Source organism: Wolffia australiana, chromosome 2 (assembly GCF_029677425.1).
Source record: "Wolffia australiana isolate 7733 chromosome 2, ASM2967742v1".
Taxonomy (NCBI): domain Eukaryota; kingdom Viridiplantae; phylum Streptophyta; class Magnoliopsida; order Alismatales; family Araceae; genus Wolffia; species Wolffia australiana.
Genome location: NC_135836.1, coordinates 15,522,956 through 15,543,742, shown reverse-complemented (window position 1 = coordinate 15,543,742; position 20,787 = coordinate 15,522,956). Strand labels below are relative to the sequence as shown.

Here is a 20,787-nt window from a genome sequence, read left to right as displayed (position 1 = left end):
TCAAGTTTTATGCTCATCAAAGAAACAATCCATGAGATCACCCAGCCCCTCTTACCAATTAGCCCTAAAACATTGCAGGACATGCATGGAGCCTATAATATGGGGCTATTTTTTTGAGACATACAATAATTTTAAATACTATTTGATAGAGCTTTTAATTGTGTTTTCCATATAATTTTCAGATAAAAATATCTAGGGCAATAAAAAATATAAATGTATAATATCATACTAAAAGTTTTCCATCTTTTCGAGCCTTGAAAATTTGTGATTTTTTTGGTCTATGTATATTATTTCATGACTTTCTATAAAGTAATTAAAATTCAGAGTTCAAGGTAAAATTTCCTTTTAAAAATAGAATTCCAAACATGTAATATTAATTAAAGTTAGTTTATCTAGGTATGGAATTGGTATAAGATTCATAAACATCAATGATATATTACATTCCAACAAAAAAATAGAACTCACTAACTTTGTGTCTTCGTTTTAAGGAAACTACGATCATAAACTAATCAACAACATAAATTATGCATTCAAGAGAAAATAAGGTTCCTAGATAAATTATATATAAAATGATAACTCGGACGAGTGAGGTATGAAAATATCTATGTTAATTTAAAAATAGTTTATTTACAGAGAGTACATGCATCAAAGCAGTTCAAAAAGAGGTAACCTTTGAAGTGACCAACAATAAAGCTACATAATACTAAGTTTCTTTTTAAAAACTTAAAATTTAAAATCTTCATACTATTTAGAAAAAATAATCTCATCTAAATCCAGAAAATACAAAATAAATTTAGTCAGTATGCCAATCATATTATTTATCAATCTACTTAGATATTTTAAGGAATCAGCATGCGCAAGAAAAGTTTTGACCCATAAAAAATGACGACTCACAATATATAAATATTCCATGAATTTAAGATGATTTTATAAATTTCACGTTATTATTTAAGTATTTTATAGCTATTAAGGTTTAGGTTTAATTTAGAAAAAGGTTGTCAAACTTGAATGTATCATCGTTATTTCTGTTTTATATCTTCCCATGAATGGTGCATTACCACCACTCTAGCACAGATAAATAAATTATGAACTTAGATTTTCAAATAACGAAGATGAATTAAACCATATCCAATTTTAAAAATTTCTGATTTTAAGATTTATTGTGACAAAATAAGAAGACAATTAAGAGTTATTTTTCAGTTGTTGACTTGTTTGAACAAATATTATGGTCTTGTGTCATTGAATCTTCCAAGATAAATGATATTTTACTAAGTTTTATTTTGTGCTGATGGATGACCTTAGTAAGAATAAGCAGTGAGAAACCCATCAGTATACCTGCTCAAAAACTATACAAGCCTCAATTCTAGAGGAAATATTTAAAATGATAAAGCAGATGGCCTTTGACTCTATTATCTATGTGGATGATTTATAAATTTAGAAATTATATTAGTAAAAAAATTAAAATACAACTGGAATAACACTTGGGGTTGAGCCCCAAAAATCCACCAAAAATAGAATTTACTTCTACTTTTTTACTAAACTTTCTGTTAGGAAAGTTAGGGTACTGCTCTATTTTTAAGTAGGAAACCCTAATGTCAAGGTAAATAATTGAAATGTTGGTAATTATGGGTGATATGAGAGTTGCTTTATAACCTTTCAATATATCTAATATATCAAATATGGGGCTCTAATTTGCTACAAAACTCAGAATCATCTTAAAAGGAAATGGTTTTTAATAAAAAATGAAATATGAATCATGTTTTCCATTTAAACCGTACACTGTAGGGGTTTTTTTATACATGTATGTGATCTTGATTTCTTTTAACTTTATCTCATGTTATGAAGAATGGACTACAGTGTCGGTATCCTAATATGACATGAACACATAAATATGTTATACTGTTTGCCTTTGTGTATCATTGAACATATTCTGCAACAAGTTTATTTCAGCATTTCCAGTGTCCCATAATACCTGATTATAATTATACATGCCTTATAACATATATTCTTTGTAATTAACTGTATCAATTTAATTATTAAAACAATGTCTGAAATTCTAAAATTAGGTAAATTCATTTGATGCTTATATTTGAAAAAAGAAGGCAAAAAATGCATCAAATTAGGGGGAAAATAAAGAATTGAGATCTCTATAGAATAAAATGAGAAATCAAAGCTATTCACACTCCAAATTTTGAGAAAATGAGAAAACATAGTCCTAAAAGGAAGTTAATCAATATGCTTTCTCCGTGCATGGGGTTAATTGTTATCCGATACAAACATTTTGGAATGATGATATGAAAAAATCATATGGATTAAATAGGCCATGGGATATTTAAGGCAGAAACAAAAATAAAAAAGATAATTTCTCATGCAATGCCTCCATTTTTCACAACTTGACTTTGGCCCGACAAAAAAATGATTAACAATTGTTATTAGACAAATAAAAGTCCCACATACTAGAGAAACCAAGAGAATGATTGTGACTTCAATGAAAGAAAGAGAATGTCAAGGAATGTGAAATAATGACTTTGTCCATCTTGAGTGTGTATCTTGATAAGATCTTATGCCACAAAAAATATTACAAGAGCACCTTACTTTAAGAGGAGGCTATCTACTTAAAATCTCCTTTGAGAGAACCATGCGTACAGACCATAAAGATAACACTTTTATAGAGCCGAAGCATGCTTGCACCACTCCCTCAATCTGCCTAAATGCAAGGTGACAATCAAGAGGGCCAATCAGGTTGCGGTAGGTGAGGACAGTTCAAAGGTACCAAAGGAGAGAGGGGAGAGTTCGTGTGAAGAGCAGGGGGTCTTTCAAGCCGACCTGCTATGTGAATCTAGATGGATATCATCGGTGGCCTCAAAGGCAGGTGGCTGACACCAGAACTGGGATGCCCCCTTGGCATTGGTGCCCAACACTGTGGCTGACGTTAGCATTGTCAATTATTGGAACTTAGAAAGTGCCCCGAATAGTGTCCAAAATCAAAATTTTGGAATCCATTTTGGGTATTTTTGCTTTTCATTTTGTTTTATGGCCCTTAGGGCCTGGCTCTGAAACCACAGTTGGGTTATAGGCCATGAAGTCTTAAGTTGGAAAACACTTTCAAGTTGCAGAAGCTGAAATCAATCTCAAGTTAATCTTTAAAATTAATCAAACTTATGTACCTTGAGGGAAACTTGTTCCACCCTTGACTTGGTCCTTGGGAGTGTCCACTCGATCAAGGGGCTCTTAAATATCCACTTCTTCTCCAACTCTTCTTGGAGACCTTGCAATGAAATGAAATGTAGGGTGCTATATTGTCTTTATTATTTGAGTTAATAAATAATAATTTATAAACCTTTACTCATAAAATAATTTTACTAGTTAGTGATAAGCAAGGGTCGTCTCTAGGGTTTGAAATTTTGGACTGGGGACCAGACATACTTGATTGACGAGACTGCCATTATGCCATTTCAAGTAGCACTAGTTGGTCGGGCCGGATCCTGTCCAACTGTCAAAATAGACAGTGACCAGATACTAATTTAAAAATAAAATTGTTATTTTTATAATTATTTAATAAGGATGATATGTATAATAATACGAGGAATAGGTAGGAGGACATGGATAGATCACATGGAGATGAGAGAGTGAGATAGATGAAGACATGAAGTGATGATGAATAAGAAGACATGATGATGAGATGGGTAAATGGACATGAGTGTATGTGGATGGATGATGGTGAAATTGGTGGCGACAACGTCAACGCACCAACCTCGAATGCACCGCCAACTTCATCCACAATGCCTCGCATCCAGACTCGTCATCAACATCAACTAAAAAACCGCGAGGATGACGACCAAATCAGCGCATCGACGACGAACGCACCATCATCGGACGTGCAACCACCACCTCCTGAACCGTCACGCATCATGACACGTCGTCAACGACAAATCCAGAACTGCCCTTTGACGTTACACGATTACACGTCGTCCACTTTTATTTTATGTCGTTTCTCATATTTTCTCTTTCCTCCAAGGCCTATATGTAGGCCAATGTTGCAAGAAACATTTGGCAAACTTATTTTCAAGAATTGAGTTTTCTTCATGGAGGATTTTCCCTAACCCTCTTTCCATCGGACCGTCGCCGCCGCTACCGCCGTCGTCGCCATCACTGTCACCTCAAGCCGACGGCCGTCGCTCCTTCTCCGCGCCCGCTCGTGCCCTGCTGTCCAGTGTCTGGCTGCCAGTGCCAGGCCACCCAAGCGCTAGGTCGCCCTTCGCCAGGGCCACCCAACGCCCAGACCGCCAGAGCGACCAGGCCGCCCAGGGTCCGGCCGCCCAGCGTCCGGCCGCCCAAGCGCCAGGCCGCCCTTTGCTAGGACCGCCCAGCACCTAGGCCGCCGAGCGCCTAGTGCCGGTTGCCCAACGCCTAGCTGCCCCAGCATCAGGCCACCCCTTCGCTAGGGCCGCCCAATGCCTTGGCCGCCAGATCGATCAGGCCGCCCAGCACCTGACCGCCCAAGTGCCATGCCGCCCCTCGCCAGGGCCGCCCAACGCCCAGCTCGTCGAGTCCCCAGTCGCCAGTGCACGCCAGCCGTGCTCCTGGACGCCCTCACAGCCACTAGTCGCCGCACATACCGTTTAGGTGTCGGGGCGCTGCCCCGCACCCCGCAAGGGGGCAACTCCCACCTTGACCCCCCGCCAACTGACCGCATAGTTGAATCCGTGACACCCTGTCGAAGCGCACGTCAATCATCCCGCCAACGACGCGTCGAGAATTCCCACATCCTCGTCATGTACCCCTGGTGCAGAGGTACCCCTAAGCTCTTTGGTGTCCGGTGTTCTTCGTCTAGTGTTCTGCAAGAAGTTCTTCTACCGCCGTCGGATTTCTTTTGGATTTTCTGGAATTCTCAACGACTAGTGGATTAGGTATTTCTTGAGTTTTCCAGCGGACATGAATTCGATTGTATTGGTTTTGATGCTTAGCATCATCGCGGTGGTTGAAGACATTACTCCCGCCCTCGACAAGAAAAGGGGCTACACCACTACTATCTCATCAGATTTAAGTCTTCGAAATCGACCGTGTGATTTGTGGTCTGTTTTATCCATGCCCACCTTAAACCAGCCCAATATCTATCACCCCCATTGTCCTTTTTTTCCATCACCTCAGTCGTCCTACATCCATCACCACCTGTCATCCTACATCAGAAATAGAATGGTGGAAGGAGAAATGATAATGATTAACTAATGGATCTGATGTAAGAAAGGATAGGTGGTTGTGAGATGGAGAAGAGGATGATGCACTAGCTGATTTTGGGCTTTGATATGAGATGAAGGTGATGAGATTGAGATGGGAGATGACTATGGTAGGGCCAGATGATGGAAGATGGTGATGAGAATGTAATTATGAAAGATACTGATGTAGGTCTAACTAAAGGGATGTGATGAAGATAAATCAAAGGTAGGCAAGACCCTAACCTTAGTTCCCTACATTTTTCCTAGATCAAAGTACTTTCCTGATGTTCTTCTGATCTTCCCCAAGCAATCAAGACACCAAGAACACTCATGATGGGCCTTCAAAACTTCACTTTCTTTGAATCTGCATCTTTAAGAGAGCGTGAGCTTAAAGATAATTTCTTACAAAAACCTCAAGCATCTATATATATATATATATATATATATATATATCCAACCATACAGATGGAAAGATTCAGGAAAAATGAAACTATGCTCGAAATTTCAGCCTCAAACTCCTTAGGGATCGTCAAATATCTCGACTTGAACTTGGATCACTCTTAGCCTTATGATTTCTCTCTCCTCTAATTTCCCAAGATCAAAAAAGTCAATGATTAAATAATTTTGTAAAATAGATATTAATTCATAAAAATGTTAGAAATATATTTTTCAATTTTAAAAAGGATATCCCTTCGAATATAATGCAAAAGATTAAGGAAAGATTATATTGTGACTCAAGAATTACGTTCTTTTATAGTATGACATCATAAACACCATTAAAAACACTTTAAAATTCATAAAACTCAAAATATGATTCTAATTTTAAAAATCATTTTAGACTTGATGACACACATTTATAATTAATTTAATGCAAATAAACATGTTAACTAATTTTTTTTTCCCAATTACCTTGTTGTCACCTTCTTGCTGTTCTCATGATCAAGACCCTCTCTTTGGTTAAAGGAGAGAATGAGAGGGAAGAAAGGGGGGAACCTAGATCTAATTGGCCTGGTTTCCCTAAATGGGAACTTTTCACTATTAATACTTTACTTATTTTTCAATAAAATTGCTTAAGTAAAAGTATATCCACCAATGTCCCTTTATACATTTGACCTTATGGACCCATGTATCATTCTAGTAAATAAATTTAATGGCCCAATATAAATTAAAAGCCAAACTTATTAATGTACTTCATCAACATAGATATTAATTAAGGATTGGTTTGACCCAATAGATAGGTCAAGTTTCTATCATTTGGGGTGCAAAGCTAACAACTTGTTCTCTGAAAAATATATAGTAGTGCTTGAACTCTCTCAAAGAACCTTTACCATTATCGGTTAACATATATGTATAATCCTTCGTCTGCATGATATTCCCTAATGACTTACGATATGGTTAATCATGAAAACCTAATCAGTCATTCAGTTGTTATTAATGCATAGTAGAGATCATTGAAGAGTGCCTTCTCAAAATATCCTCACTATCAGAAACATAGATATGACTACAACTTCTTCCTTGAGTAAATCTCCTTTTATACGGAGGACGAATGATCCCATCTTGTCCACTCAATGATCTGTGTACTTGTTGCTATATCTAAGCTATGACTTATATGAATCTTAGGATTAGAGACTCAGAAGTCATAGTCAAAACATAATTGTCCATCCATGATATGTCCTTGGCATATTAGGTCAATAGATTATTTACAAAATTATGATTAGAATCAACATAATTGACATTTAGGTATAATATCATTCAGGGATTCATGAGAATCCGTTCAGTGAACTCTTTCTTTGAAGAGCACCTGCCCTAACCTCAATGACTCTACACTAATGATCACATGATCAGCCATACTTATCATATAAATAGGATCAGATAGTAATATTCTATCTAGATAATGTGATGTCTATTTAAATTATCCATAGCACAATAATATGTAGAATACATGATTAAAGACAATCAAAAAATCTATTATGACCTCACCATAATTTACTATGGCATGGCACATTGATGGACTTCATTATAAACATCACATGTCAATAATAATGATAATGTCTTTCAATGAACTGAAGCAAAACATGGCATTATGATTGACTTGATGGCCACATATTATCCATTAGGAATTACATCAACTTTCAGTGGAACATCTCCAAGTGCCAAGTTGTTATCTCACCCATTCGTCTTTATTTCTCTTCTATCCTCTTGTCCTATTTTCCTTTATTTCATCTCTCCACTTTGATAGTTATCTAGTCAATATATAGGTGGCAAACAAGGTTGGAAGTTATAAGACGGGTGACAATATGTGGAGAGTGATGGAAGGATGTGAGCGATGGTGTGCAAGGGGTGTCAGACATGGCAACTATTGGTGCACAATGGATGCCAGATGGAAGCTATTAGGCTCTTAAAAGATTGACGCAAAAAATGAACATTCTCCTCTTAATGGCCATCATGGCAGCCCAAGAAAGTGGGCCGAGGCAAATTTTGAGCGTAAAACCTAATCCCATTAAGAAAATGATCATTTAAGCCTATTTATAGAGATGTAAAAGAGATAGAAAATAATGAAAATTTGATATTTTCAATAAAATAAAAGAAAATACTAGTAATAAATGAATTTAGGATCCTACTTCCTAGATTGGTGAAGATGGTGTGAAATGACCCGGGTTCTGGTTGTATCCTCCAACACTGATACCATTTGATCAAATGGGAAGGGTTGGGTATTTGACCCACCATACATGTCCCCTAATTCAGGTTGTTATCTTATTTATTCATCTTTAGGTATCTTCCCATCCTCCTCCAATTGATATATCACCCCATTTGAATATTTAGGTGTCACTTGAAAAATATGCATTCATACAACTTTTATGTTATTTGTTGACTCTTGGTAATTTTTGTAATTGAAGGAAATAAACTTATGTCTTATGATATAAATAAAGTAGTTATTTGTCAACTTTTTATGTTTTAGAAACATGTTCTAAAAACATAAAAGGAAAACAACAAGATAGTACTTTAGTTGTGTAATAAATTAACACAAATATTAAAAAATAAAAAATATTTAATTGACACGATGTAAGATCAGCTGTAAATTCCTTTGTTGTAATAAAACAAACTAGTAAGTTTGAATATCTATTCCAATGGTATAGACGATGATAAAGATCTGGGTATTGGAAGTTCATTTTTTAATGATGAACGAACATCCTTCATTAATGAAAGAAAAACTAAAAAAATTATGTTCCTATTTGTTTTTAGTTTGTAAATTTTTATTCATGAACATTTGGATTTTTGTTATGAAATTCAGTAAATAATGACATGGGAAAAAAGGCCATTAAAGACCTTCTTGACCAATGATATGGTTGACCATGGCGGTATAAAACGGGGAGAAATAAAGGGTCTGGATTCCTAGAAAATTCCAATCAAACACCTCAACAGAAAATATCCCCATATTTGAAGGCCAGAGCTTCTTTATCTGGATAGTTGAATTTACACCTTAGTGGTGACATGTTGCAGTAGTAGGCTCAGTATGATGACATTCTGATGGAGGACAAGGCCTTAGCCCAATAAGATGGTTGGCGAGCACGCCATCAGGCACACTTCCTGCTTTTGACCCTCCATCTCATTCTAACTGAGTTTCATGGTGGTTTGGGATATATTGAGAGCTTCTAATATGAGGAAACAAACATGTGCAGAATAAAGGGCAGGAGAAGCTAAGTAACCAACTGAAGGTAGACGGTGGTTTCAGTAGCACGGCAGCTTCTCTGCACTCTAATTGTTCTCTCTCTATCTCTCTCTCTCTCCTGCATTTCCATCTCTGGTACCACCTTGCATCAACCCCGATTGGAAATCTGCACCACAAAACCATTAGAGAAAAAGAGAAAGACGAGAGAAGATATACAAAAAGAGGGAGATAGAGAGGAGTTAAATGGGGAAGACAAGAGAGCCTTCAGTGAGTTATATGGCATTAGAGGAGCTGAAGACGCCACCAGGGCCGACGTCACAAATGGTGGCAGAAAAGTTTGAACATTCTTCATGATTTATGCATTTGTCGCACCTGATTGATGATAAAGGAGATGTTTCTTCTTTTGGGTCATCATGCACAACATTTATGCCACCATCATGCCACATGTGCGGGTGAAACAATGAACTGCGCCTCCATTCTCCACCACTCAGCACTCATATTGGTGGTTTGTACAGTAACTTCTAGGAATGCACAGAGGGCTTCTCATATGTGTATAATGTGTGCCTTGACACACATGTTGGCAGAAAAGCTCGGCCATTCCTTCTGAGGAGAGTGTGGTCATTTTTCTTTTGTTCACGTGTTCAGTTTTATTGTGAGTTTCTTGTGCCTATAAAAAGCCTTGAGTGTTCAATGCAAGTAGTATGAAATTTTATGTGTTATCAAGGGGTTCTTTCATTTTATTATTATATTATTTCTTATTGAGTGTTATGTGAGTGTGAGAAGTGCTCTTGGATCATCGCCTTGGGCATACTGTATTCCAACAGATGAAACTCGCAAAATAAAATGCATAGATTGACAAGCTGATCATATTGCAGATGTGAATGAGCCAATGTGGTTGAGTGCTGGAGGGGAAGTTGGCCCGGTCACTGGACCGGCCAAAGAAGAAACCAGTCTTTTATTTGTTCCAAGTGATATATTGTTTGTGAATGGTGTTCCTATGTTTGTGTAAAAATCAGTTTGCCAACAGTTTGTAAACAGTGTTTGTGTTAAAAATCAGTGTTCATCCTCATGTTCATTTGCAAATGTTGACATAAAACTTCCCCTTTTGTGCTTTATTGCAGTAAAAATTCAAAAATAAAGGAAATTGATTTATGAAGGTTTGGGCTATTCTTTGATCCCAAAACTATGAAAAAAATCCCTCTTGATGTTTAATGCTTTGCTGTGGGTTTTGATGACAACCATGAGCCAGAAAGTTAACTAAACACTCCGGTTTAATATAGACGTTTGCCCCCGTTTTCATTATTTCCCTGAAAATGTTCATCATATACATTGAAAAATCAAGAAACAATACATTAGTTAATTTTCATACAAAGATATTAAGTTCTCCTTTGAGACACTAAACCACAATTTATAGCTTCATATGATATAAATTTAAGGTAAAAAACTTACATTCCAATGATTGATCATGATATCAGAAATCAATTCTTTTCATTAACATTAAATTCTATGTACTACTAAAATTTCCTTGAAGATAGCTCCTATATACGGTGAAGGATGGGCTGAATCAATTTTGGTGCTAGTAGTATATCTATATAAAATCACCTGAATGTATTCTCTTTTATTTCCAAAATTATCTCACCCTGAAAGTTGAATCATTCAAGCACTAATCATATATTCAAATCATCCCATGATCTCAATGAATAATTTTGTAGCTAATCTCACTATTTCCTGGTATAAATATGAGTATTAAAATAAATGATTTTCTTCATAGTTAAAAATTTTGATCTACATGTGAACGTAGATTTTATCTTCCCAGAATTAAAATTCACATTTTATATTGTGTGTTGGATCATGGTGTTAAAGAGCTGTATATTTATGTTTATTTTAAACTGAAATTTAATTTAGGTAAAAACCCTACATTTGAATGATTTGACATTACAGCAAAAGTCAAATTCTTTTCATTTACATAAAAAGCTAAGTACTACATGGAATTTACCTCTAGTTGGCTCCCAAATCGTTGGATGTTGTCCTAAGGTTTTGTGGAGATGTAACTGGTATGGCCGAGGTTAGATTCTATTGAGTATAGCAGCGTCCTCTCACAAATTGAGATCTCTAAGGCAATGAAAAATATGATTCAATATTAATAATTTTTTTTCAGGAATTTAACATATTCAATGATATCCAAAATCTAATTTGTCATCGTGCTTGATGAGGCCTAAGTTAAAAACAAGATTGTACTGTAAATGCCTAAGTTTAATCCCTAAGTTCATATCTTCAAGTAAAAAACAAGATAATAGTCGTAATAATGAAACTCAATTGTTGGCTAAAATGGACAAATCCCTAAGGTTCCAAATACTATGCTCCCTTAAATTGATCTAGTGATCCAGAGAAAGGAGACACCACTCCATCACAGATTTGCATTGAGTTTATCATTCAGCGTGTAGTGAACAAAAACATAAATGAATAAATAAAATACGTGTTGAAAAAAAGAATTGTTGAAGAAAAAGGAGTGATTATGACCATGGACTCATGGTCTACCTGATCAAACCCCATATGTTGGCATAATTATATTTGATAAAAAATCAACTCTGATCATAATTGAGCTCTGATGAGAAATCACTTACTAGCATAAACTTGTATTTCTGATTTTACATTTTACCTCAGTAAGCTATGATTGGAATCACAATGTGATAATAATTGAACTCAGTTGTCTGCAAAAATCAAGACATTTTAAATTCTATGCTCCTTAATCTTGATCTATTGATCCTGGATATGATATACCATTCCATGAGGGGTTTCCATTTAGGTGATCATTGCTTGCATAGTGATCAAATATTGTTGAAAAAAAGTATCACATACTAATCAGACTATGACTCTGATCATAATCCCTCTCTACTCAAACATGGACTTTGATCAGAGTAAGTCTCATCATAATGTATTCTTACTAGTTGATTGAGTCTACATAACACTCCATGAGGGGTTTCCATTGAGGTGATCATTTCTTGCATAGTGAACAAAAAAGAAGAAAAAAACAAGTGTTGAAAAAAAAGTTAAAGAAAAAACAGCTGATCATGTTCATTAATGGTCGACTCTGACCAAAGTCATTTTCTTAGCAGAAATTGTATTTGACCAAAAATCAACTATGATCAGAATTTATGTCTGACCAGTAATTACCTATGAGTAGAAAAGTGGGCTTTCTATTAGAATCAGCTCTGATCAGAATCTGAATCTGATGAGATTTTCACGTTCTGTAGACTCAATCAACTAGTCAGAATCCGTTCTGATGAGACTGACTCTGATCAAAGTCCGTCTTTGAGTAGAGAGGGATTCTGATCAGAATCATAGTCTGATTAGTATGTGATACAAATCAGACATTAAATTCTCATCAGAGATTGTTTATGAGCAGAAATCAACTCTAACTAAAATGTAATAAGATTAGACTAGATTCTTATCACAGCAATTTTCTGAGAAGAAATGTCATCTGGAATTAATGTAATTCTGATTAGAGTCAATTTGTGCTTAGAAATAAACTTTTACCAGAATTACGTGCATTACATAATTCAATAAAAGGAAAAAATGCCGTTAATGTAGTAAGATACATTTTATTTTTTCCCTTTTCAGGTACAGATGGTAGAAGCTGTTTTGGCATGTCATTTAAATTGAAAATTGCAATTATTGGTGGCTTTGGTGGCAAAGGCATGTAGTAGTGCCTTGATGGATTATCTTTTCACATGGATTTTGAAAAGTCAAACTAAGCATTTTTCATAGATATCAGAAACATCAAAAATAATTTCAAATGAAATATTATCCTCTTGGATTTGATGACATATGTCAAATCTCATCAAGCTGGGGTACATACAAAACTTTATCACAATGTTTGCAACCCAATTTGATTATGCACCTAAAATTTGGGAATATTGAATGATGTGAGTTATATACATAATTTGAATAAATTCAGGAAATTAATATACAAAGATAGAGCCCAACTAATCAACAGCATCAGATTTTGAAACTTGAATTGGGTCTGAAATTCAAAATAGGAGCATAACCTAAGGTAAGAAAAATATGGTCGGTGTACATGCATGACATAAATAAGTCACAGGCATCTGCTTCACAATGCATGAAACCCTAATAGTGTTTTCCTTTTATTGAGGTCAGGCCATAACTTTTCCTAATTTGCAAATTAGGGTTTGACTGTCCTGGTGCTGTCCACATTTTTTTTGGTTCAATTCTGGTCCGTTGTTGTTTGGTTCCCGTATAGTCTTGTTTGATCCCCCTGGTAAAAAATGTCCCTTTCCTCACTTCCCTTTATTTTGTCTGTCTCTCTATCTCCCTCTCAAGGTCTTTCTCTCTCCACACCTCTCTTCCTTCATGGTATAGGTTGCAATGTTCTTGCAGGCCGCCTTAGAAGAAGAGTTCCTCTTCATCAAGTGGGCACCTATGGACAGTAAAATATGCCGCAGCAGCATCGAGCTCGATAGAGACCGCTTGAACAAGTTGGGTCCAATAATTTTTATAATTTTACTCAAAATATCTAACAAATATTTAATAATATACTTCCGGTTCAGACCTGGTTTGATCCTCATACTTAAACCTGCCCAACCAACTGGTCCCCCTTATGATGGCGACCTGTGGTCCTGGCTGGGACTGGTCTGACAGTTCTCTGTCCCACAAGTCCAATTTTATGTGCAATCATCAACCAAGCAATTACAATAATGCCCTTCACATGTGGAAAGTCAACTTCCCTTCATCTCCTAGGTTTTTAACAAAAGAAAGGGGAAAGATTGAATTTCGATTTGTTGCTCTTCTTACATCGGTCATGTTGATGTATTAGAACTAAGTAAACACAACAGTTTACTTTATAGTGACATCAAATCAGAGCTGTCGCTTGTTCCTCTTATTAGAGAGAGAATACAGCTGCGAAGGAGGACACAGATCTCTTCCACGGCGCCATGGCTTGCGACTGGACAGGAAAAACCATCACTTGCAGAGGTACGCAAAGAAAGTTTCAGCGAGATCTCTGTTGCTATTCAATTTCTTCTTCACAGCATCTCATGTCGGCCAATTTGTGAAGCTGCGGTTCTCTGGGGTCCTTCGGAACCGCTTTCCATGGAAGAGATCGAGGTCGACCCTCCTCAGAAATTGGAAGTCCGAGTCAAGATTCTTTTCACCTCAATCTGCCACACCGACCTTGGCGTCTGGAAAGGAGAGGTACGTTCCAAGCGAACTCACAAAATTATCCTGACTTTTTTGGTTCTTTAACCTCCAAGACTTTTTCTCAATTGTACATTAGAACTCAGCCATGAGCGTATACCCCAGAATACTTGGACACGAGGCATCCGGGTACCCTTTCTCCACTCTCTCTCTCACGCTCTCCCTAATCTTCTCTCTCCGTAGTTCAATTTATCAGCTTTCTTCGAGCAGCGTGGTAGAGAGCGTCGGAGAAGGGGTGAAAGATCTGAAGAGGGGCGACCACGTAGTTCCAGTATGCGTAGGGGAATGCGGCGATTGTGTCTACTGTACTTCTTCCAAGACCAATATCTGCGACAAATACCGGATCAACGCTTTCAGAAGCACCATGATCAACGATGGGAAGACGAGGTTTTACACGGCCTCTGCAAGGCAGCCCATCTATCACTTCCTCAGCACCTCCACGTTCAGCGAGTACACTGTTCTCGACTCGGCCTGCGTCGTCAAGATACAGCCCAGCGCTCCCCTGAACAAGATCTGCCTCCTCAGCTGCGGTGTCTCCACTGGTATATCCCGAGGGACAGCTTAAGAAAGATAGCGTAGTCCGACGATAACAAAGATAAGATTATCTCAGGAGTCGGTGCGGCGTGGAAGACGGCTAACGTGCAGGAGGGGTCAACGGTGGCTGTGTTTGGGTTAGGCGCCGTGGGATTAGCGGTGAGATTATTTCTCTTTAGATCTTCTTCAGAATAAAACTCGTCGTGTTCTTGCAGAGACTGATATATCGACGTGTCTTCCAGGCAGCGGAGGGAGCCCGTATTAGAGGAGCTTCTCGGATTATCGGAATCGACGTCAACCCGGATAAATTTATCAAAGGTGGACGATGGGCACTGCGGATAAATTTAACAAGATTTAATCTTTTTCTTTTACCGACGGCAGTTTTCGACTTGCACCATGTGCAGCGAAGGGGATGGGCGTCACCGACTTCGTCAACCCCAGAGAACAGTCGATTCCTGTCCATGAGGTACAACGGAAGAATCGGCACTCAAACAGCGTCATTTAAAACCCTTTGAACTGAGGAACATTCGTGTTAAAACCTCATAAAATCTGGAGGATAACGAAGACGAATGTCTTCAGCGCCCGTTTTAATTATGTGTACTGATGGCATGGCTGCTTAGGTAATACGTAGCATGACCAACGGGGGCGTCGATTATTGCTTCGAGTGTGTCGGCAACAGGGAGGTTCTCCGGGAGGCGTTCATGTCGACCCATGACGTAAATTCGATAGTAACTTCACAAAGCTCAAATTTTTAGCTTTCTCGTAGTGACAGAAGGCCTCTTATTTTACAGGGATGGGGACTTTGCGTGGTGGTCGGTGTCCATTCATCGCCAGAGCTTCTTATGCTGCATCCGATGGAGCTGTTCGATGGCCGGAGGATCGTCGGAACCATCTTGGGCGACATCAAGCCGAAGTCAGAGCTGCCGGACATGGTTGAAAAGTATACCAACGGGGTGAGCTCCTCTCCGTCTCAAGCTCTAATAGACACAAAAACACTTCGCCATCAACGGGGAAGGAATACAACCCATCGTTCGCAGTCATCCCTTGGCGCCTTGTCAGGGGGATATCTCAGACTACCATCTCTTTGTTTATTGATTTTCTCTTACTTGTTTTCTGTAGTTCCTTAAGGTGGATGGGCTGATAACCCACGAGCTACCGTTCGAGGAGATTAACACGGCCATGAAGCTGCTGGCGGACGGGGTGTCTCTACGGTGCGTTCTCAGCGTATAACTTTGCCTCCGCTGGCCGTCCGCTAAGCGAGGAACAGGGAGGTGGAGTCCTTTCTGGGAAGAGACTTGTAAGGGGTCAACGCCCTCTACTGGCTTAATGAAATCTACTTGCTCAAATGTTCTTCTTGTAATGTCAAACCGGGATCTCCCGTCGTAGAATTTGGTTATTGTTGTGATATGTTAACAGAGCAGAACTGTTTTTGTTAAGGATAGTGAGATGATATGTTGTATTCAAGAAGTGGGAAGTAGAGATGAAGAGGGAAGGAGGGTCATCTCACGATCCGAACTCAAAAGCCATTCGGGCTGATACATTAGAGAACAAAAGAGAGAGACGGTGATCGGGGGAGCCGACGCAATGGGAGACACATTTTGGTGAGAAAAGCCTCATTAAATCAAGAATATTACCGAGTTATTTATAGTCTCAAATTGAGACCGTTTCACTGAGGACCATTGTCATTCAGTTATAGCAATGGATCAATTCATTGCCGTTTCAGAACGAGCCTGTTATACTGCGACCGTTGTTGTTCAGTTGTGCAACGAATCTTAACTTCCTCTCCTGGACGACTGTAGCCAGTTGTCTCAATAGTTTTAAGCTACTTAACGCCATATTTTGGCGGTTTTGACCATCTTTTGGGAATTTTTTTACCTATTTTGGGCCTCGTTTCGAGCCAGAGCAGGGCACTTCGGTGATGAATTCCAAAGTCATTTTAAACTGAATTGGTGGAGATAGCTTTAAACAGTTAAAGAGATGGATAAGAAAGTTGATTGGTCGTTTTAACAATTTCGTTTTAAACTCAGATTCATGATTTCCAAAGCATCCAAGCTCATGTTTTGCTCAAAGTTCACGATGATTATTGATTGGTCAAGATGGGATCATCTGGCCTTGGTAAAACGAGACGGTCAAGGCAAGACTATATGATGAAGTTCTTGGATAAGATAGTGGTGATTGAAATATATGTGACCAGAAATCCAATCACACATTCCATATAACTTCTCATGTTCATTAATCTAATAAACTCATTTATATTACACATGTGATGCTTACAACAAAGTCTATGAGTACATGATCCAACTGTGCGTGAATTATGATGGGATCAAAATACAGATATCTCTATTATTTAAGCATGAGTTCTAAATACTTGTGTTCAAAGGATACTCAAGAAGGATATGAAAGTATTCTAACAGAATAACACTGTCTAGTCCATCTCATACGAGGAGTATGTTCGATCTTGGAGGCATTAATGTGGAAGTAGTAAGGATAGATAGTGGGTGTTCTTTAGTGTGAAGTTTTCACTAAATTGGTATGTATGTATCTTTGAATGGTATCATTCCAAATTTTTAATCAAGTTGATTCACATCACAATTGTGTAAGTGGTCCTTAAACTTGAGAATTTTAAGATGTCCTTTGGATGAACGATTTTATTTTAACCATGACATACAAGTTCATAATCGTGGAATTACAAAAAATATAGTTCACATGCATTAAGAATTTATCACAGATTATTGAATTGATGTGAATTGATCATTTCCCTCGGTATCTGTGGAGATAGCTCAAGGAAGGTGATGAAATGAAGTCCTACGCCAAGGTAATGGAATGTTAGAGGAGTTCTCCAATGATTTCTAAATTACCTTTCAATTTTATTTTTTTTATATGTTGGAGGGGTGCGACCAGCGGGTTTTGAACCCAGGTCTCCCCACTCAGCAGTTGAGGCTCTGTAACCATTGGGCTATAGATTTCTAAATTACCTTAGCACTAACTCGAATGACCAATTAGGGTTTGATTGTTGACCATACGCTATGTCATCCTAGGAGCGTTGAGCGAATGGATTCAACATACACGGTAACTAATGACAGAAAGGTTCCATTAGTGAATCACAAAACTATTTTTTATATCTTCTAAAGTGTAAGGTATAGTTTGACACTCCATCAGCTAGAAACTAAACCTCTCCGTAGGGTTAAATTGATGGCTGATTAATTAATCTATATAATGATATAGGTAATAAATGTAACCGTAGAATAAACTTATTGGGCCATTGGATTCATTAAATAGACTGATATATGGCCCTAGAAGATTACACACAAATGTTCCTTTGACATCAAAATATTAACTTTAATTCTAGGTATATTATGAAAAGTTCTCACTAATTATAAAAGGGGAAGGCCCTAATTGAAATTCACATAGGTCATAACTATTCACATGCCCACCCTTCTTTTACCTTACCCCCTTAGCTCCTCTTCACTCCTGATGCGATTGAGACATTATAATACACAATGGAGTGGTAACAAGTCTCTTCAAGATGGAGTAAAGACAACGTGCCTGGGATTGTGATGATACATCTAGAGGATGAACACATGAACAGCTCAACCTGTCTCACTCAGAGGACTGAGAAATTATAAATATGGGATTCACATGTTTTTTACACGAGAATAGATTGAGCTTCATCTCAATCATGTCCCTAGAACCCAACAAGTGGAATATTGGAAAAGAGTTATACAAGGATTCTCAACATCTCAATACTATCAAGATTGACCAATTAGGGCTTGACAATTAATTTACCTTAAGTCCTCATTGTACCACCATGCAGATGAAGGATATACGCACAAAGTAACCTATAGCTATAAGGTTCCACGAGTGAGCCATTGTACTCCTTTATATTTTCTAGAGCACAAGGTATATCTTGTAACTTCACTGGATATAAACTCAACCTATTGATTGGGTTAAACTCACCCATGATTAATTAATTAATATATATGGTGATAAGTAATTAATTATCTCACCCAATAGGTTATTGGACCACTAAAGTTATAAACTATGTGGATATATTGGTCTAGTGGGTCAAATAAAACTGGTTTGTTAGATGTCAGAAAATAAACTAAAAGTTTCAGGATTGTAAGATAAAGACAATTAAGTGTAAATGTCTAAAACACATGCTTAAAAACTAGTGATCATCTTATCATGATTTCATCATAATTCACTTTGTCAGATTGATCGTCATATTATGATGTCATCATAATTCCCTATGTTGAATCATGTATTCATGTACTTCATTATAAGCATCATTCACTTATTATAATGGAAATATTTTCCTAATTAAAACTTAACTAGATATGGAATGTGTGACTGTCTTGTCGATCACATATGTGTCCATAAATCAGAACAATAAAACAAAGACGGAGGATCAACAACAGGGATCGTCAAGAGGGGATTTCACGTGTTGGGAATCATGGGAGTACGTTTAAAGCCTGGACCTATGAGTAGCTTGATGTGTCTGTCTTTCAGAATTGAGAAATTTCAGATTCGATCCACACACAGTTTATTTGATCATCATTTTTAAGTGGCATTACAATTATTTTTCAGTCGTTTGCTACATGAATTGCCTTCTTCATGTCAATTATGGGCTTAGAACCCAACATAAGGCATATGTCCTTAGGTGCTCATGCAAGGCATACCTGGGTGCCCCTCCTTTTATCAAATTCTCTGAAAAAGCTGCCCTCTAAAGAGACTAGATGATGAGGATATCTTCTACGATTTAAAGCCTTATTTTTTCAAGGGAACAACTAGGAGATCCAAACTTCTGAAGATTACATGGATACATATAAAAGCTAGACTCTAAACTGACTCCAAGAGAGTTGTAGAAGTATCACACTGATAATGAAATGTGTCCCGCATAAGGTGATTAAATCATCTGATAGTTTGGTTTAAATACTATTCGATTTGCTTCCTTTCTATAGTGTGAATTGTTTTAGATCATCAATCTAGCCTAAAAAAACCTGATAGCGATGTTTTTAACATCCAGAAGAAAGAACACATTTTTTGAGGGAAATATTTGTTGTTTTTTTATGGAAAAGTATTTTTTTTTACAGAAAATATTAATGTATGATAACATAGGTATCATTTAGGATGAGAATGCACTCAATCAAAATTAGTTGTTCTTCGCCTTATATCACATTATATTGAATAGCTAATGGAAGCTAGGGGTCGTCCTCTGTAATTGGATTTTGGAGTTAGAGATTGGAGATGACCTTTATTGATGATTGGAGGTGAGCCATATTTGGATAGATTAGGTTCAGAGGCAGATAGATGTGAGGACTCAAATATGGACAAGATGAATCCAGAATGAAGAAATTGGAGTACTGATATAAAAGTACATATGCCCGCTATTTATCTACTCCTGACCTCCAAATTTCCTTGCATCAACTTACAAGATGCAGATTATATGAAATTACCAAAGAACGAAGAGCATGCATTGGGAGATATCGCTGCACCAGCCTCTTGCTTCCAATCTCTACAGAGACAGGCCCATCCCCTTTGGGCCAAGCTTCTCCAATCATTCATCAAGAAATACCATCTCAAGAAATCACAAATATCAAGATACAAGTAAAATGGATAAAGAACATAAAAGAATTGCCTTAGAGTGTTGTTTCATTTATCTAGCACAAGGTTTAATTAAAGATAGAGAGGATGAGAATATTTACACCTGTGTGCAGTACTTAACTATACAGTAATACGAGAAAACAACGTCTGTACCAAATGTAAAATTTATGCCTTTCGAGTCTCTCTGGGTAAAATTTCAAGGTTAATGTAATTAATCCAACAGATGGCTTTATCGCATGGAAATGTGTCATTCAAATTGATTAAGCAAGAAACATCAAATTTGGGGGGATTCAATCGCACACCATTAAGAAGCTTTCAGATGTGAACTATGTTTGTTTTCCATGGATTTTGGGCTAACTTATTCTGACGTTGACATAACTCGTTCAAACACTTGATAAGGAAGAACTCCATAAAGGCCAATGAATGTGATGAATGATTCAGATTCACATTGATAAGGGTAAAGTGCACATGCATCAGATTACACAAAATAAAGAACGGAGAGTGATAACTGAAACTATTGGCGCCTTTCAGCTTGAGCTTTGAACGAAA

The 20,787-nt window shown here is 37.4% G+C and overlaps 1 protein-coding gene across 1 annotated transcript; it reads left to right on the top strand.

The window, feature by feature from the left end:
* Positions 1-13,719: 13,719 nt before the first annotated feature.
* Positions 13,720-16,070, top strand: LOC144716973 (GroES-like zinc-binding dehydrogenase family protein). Its single transcript, XM_078592265.1, has 10 exons — positions 13,720-13,878; positions 13,961-14,097; positions 14,180-14,229; positions 14,311-14,642; positions 14,711-14,793; positions 14,877-14,952; positions 15,039-15,100; positions 15,255-15,350; positions 15,426-15,587; positions 15,754-16,070. Exons 1-10 carry the CDS (start codon positions 13,839-13,841, stop codon positions 15,862-15,864), a joined length of 1,149 nt encoding a protein of 382 aa, XP_078448391.1. The 5' UTR covers positions 13,720-13,838; the 3' UTR covers positions 15,865-16,070.
* Positions 16,071-20,787: the final 4,717 nt, after the last annotated feature.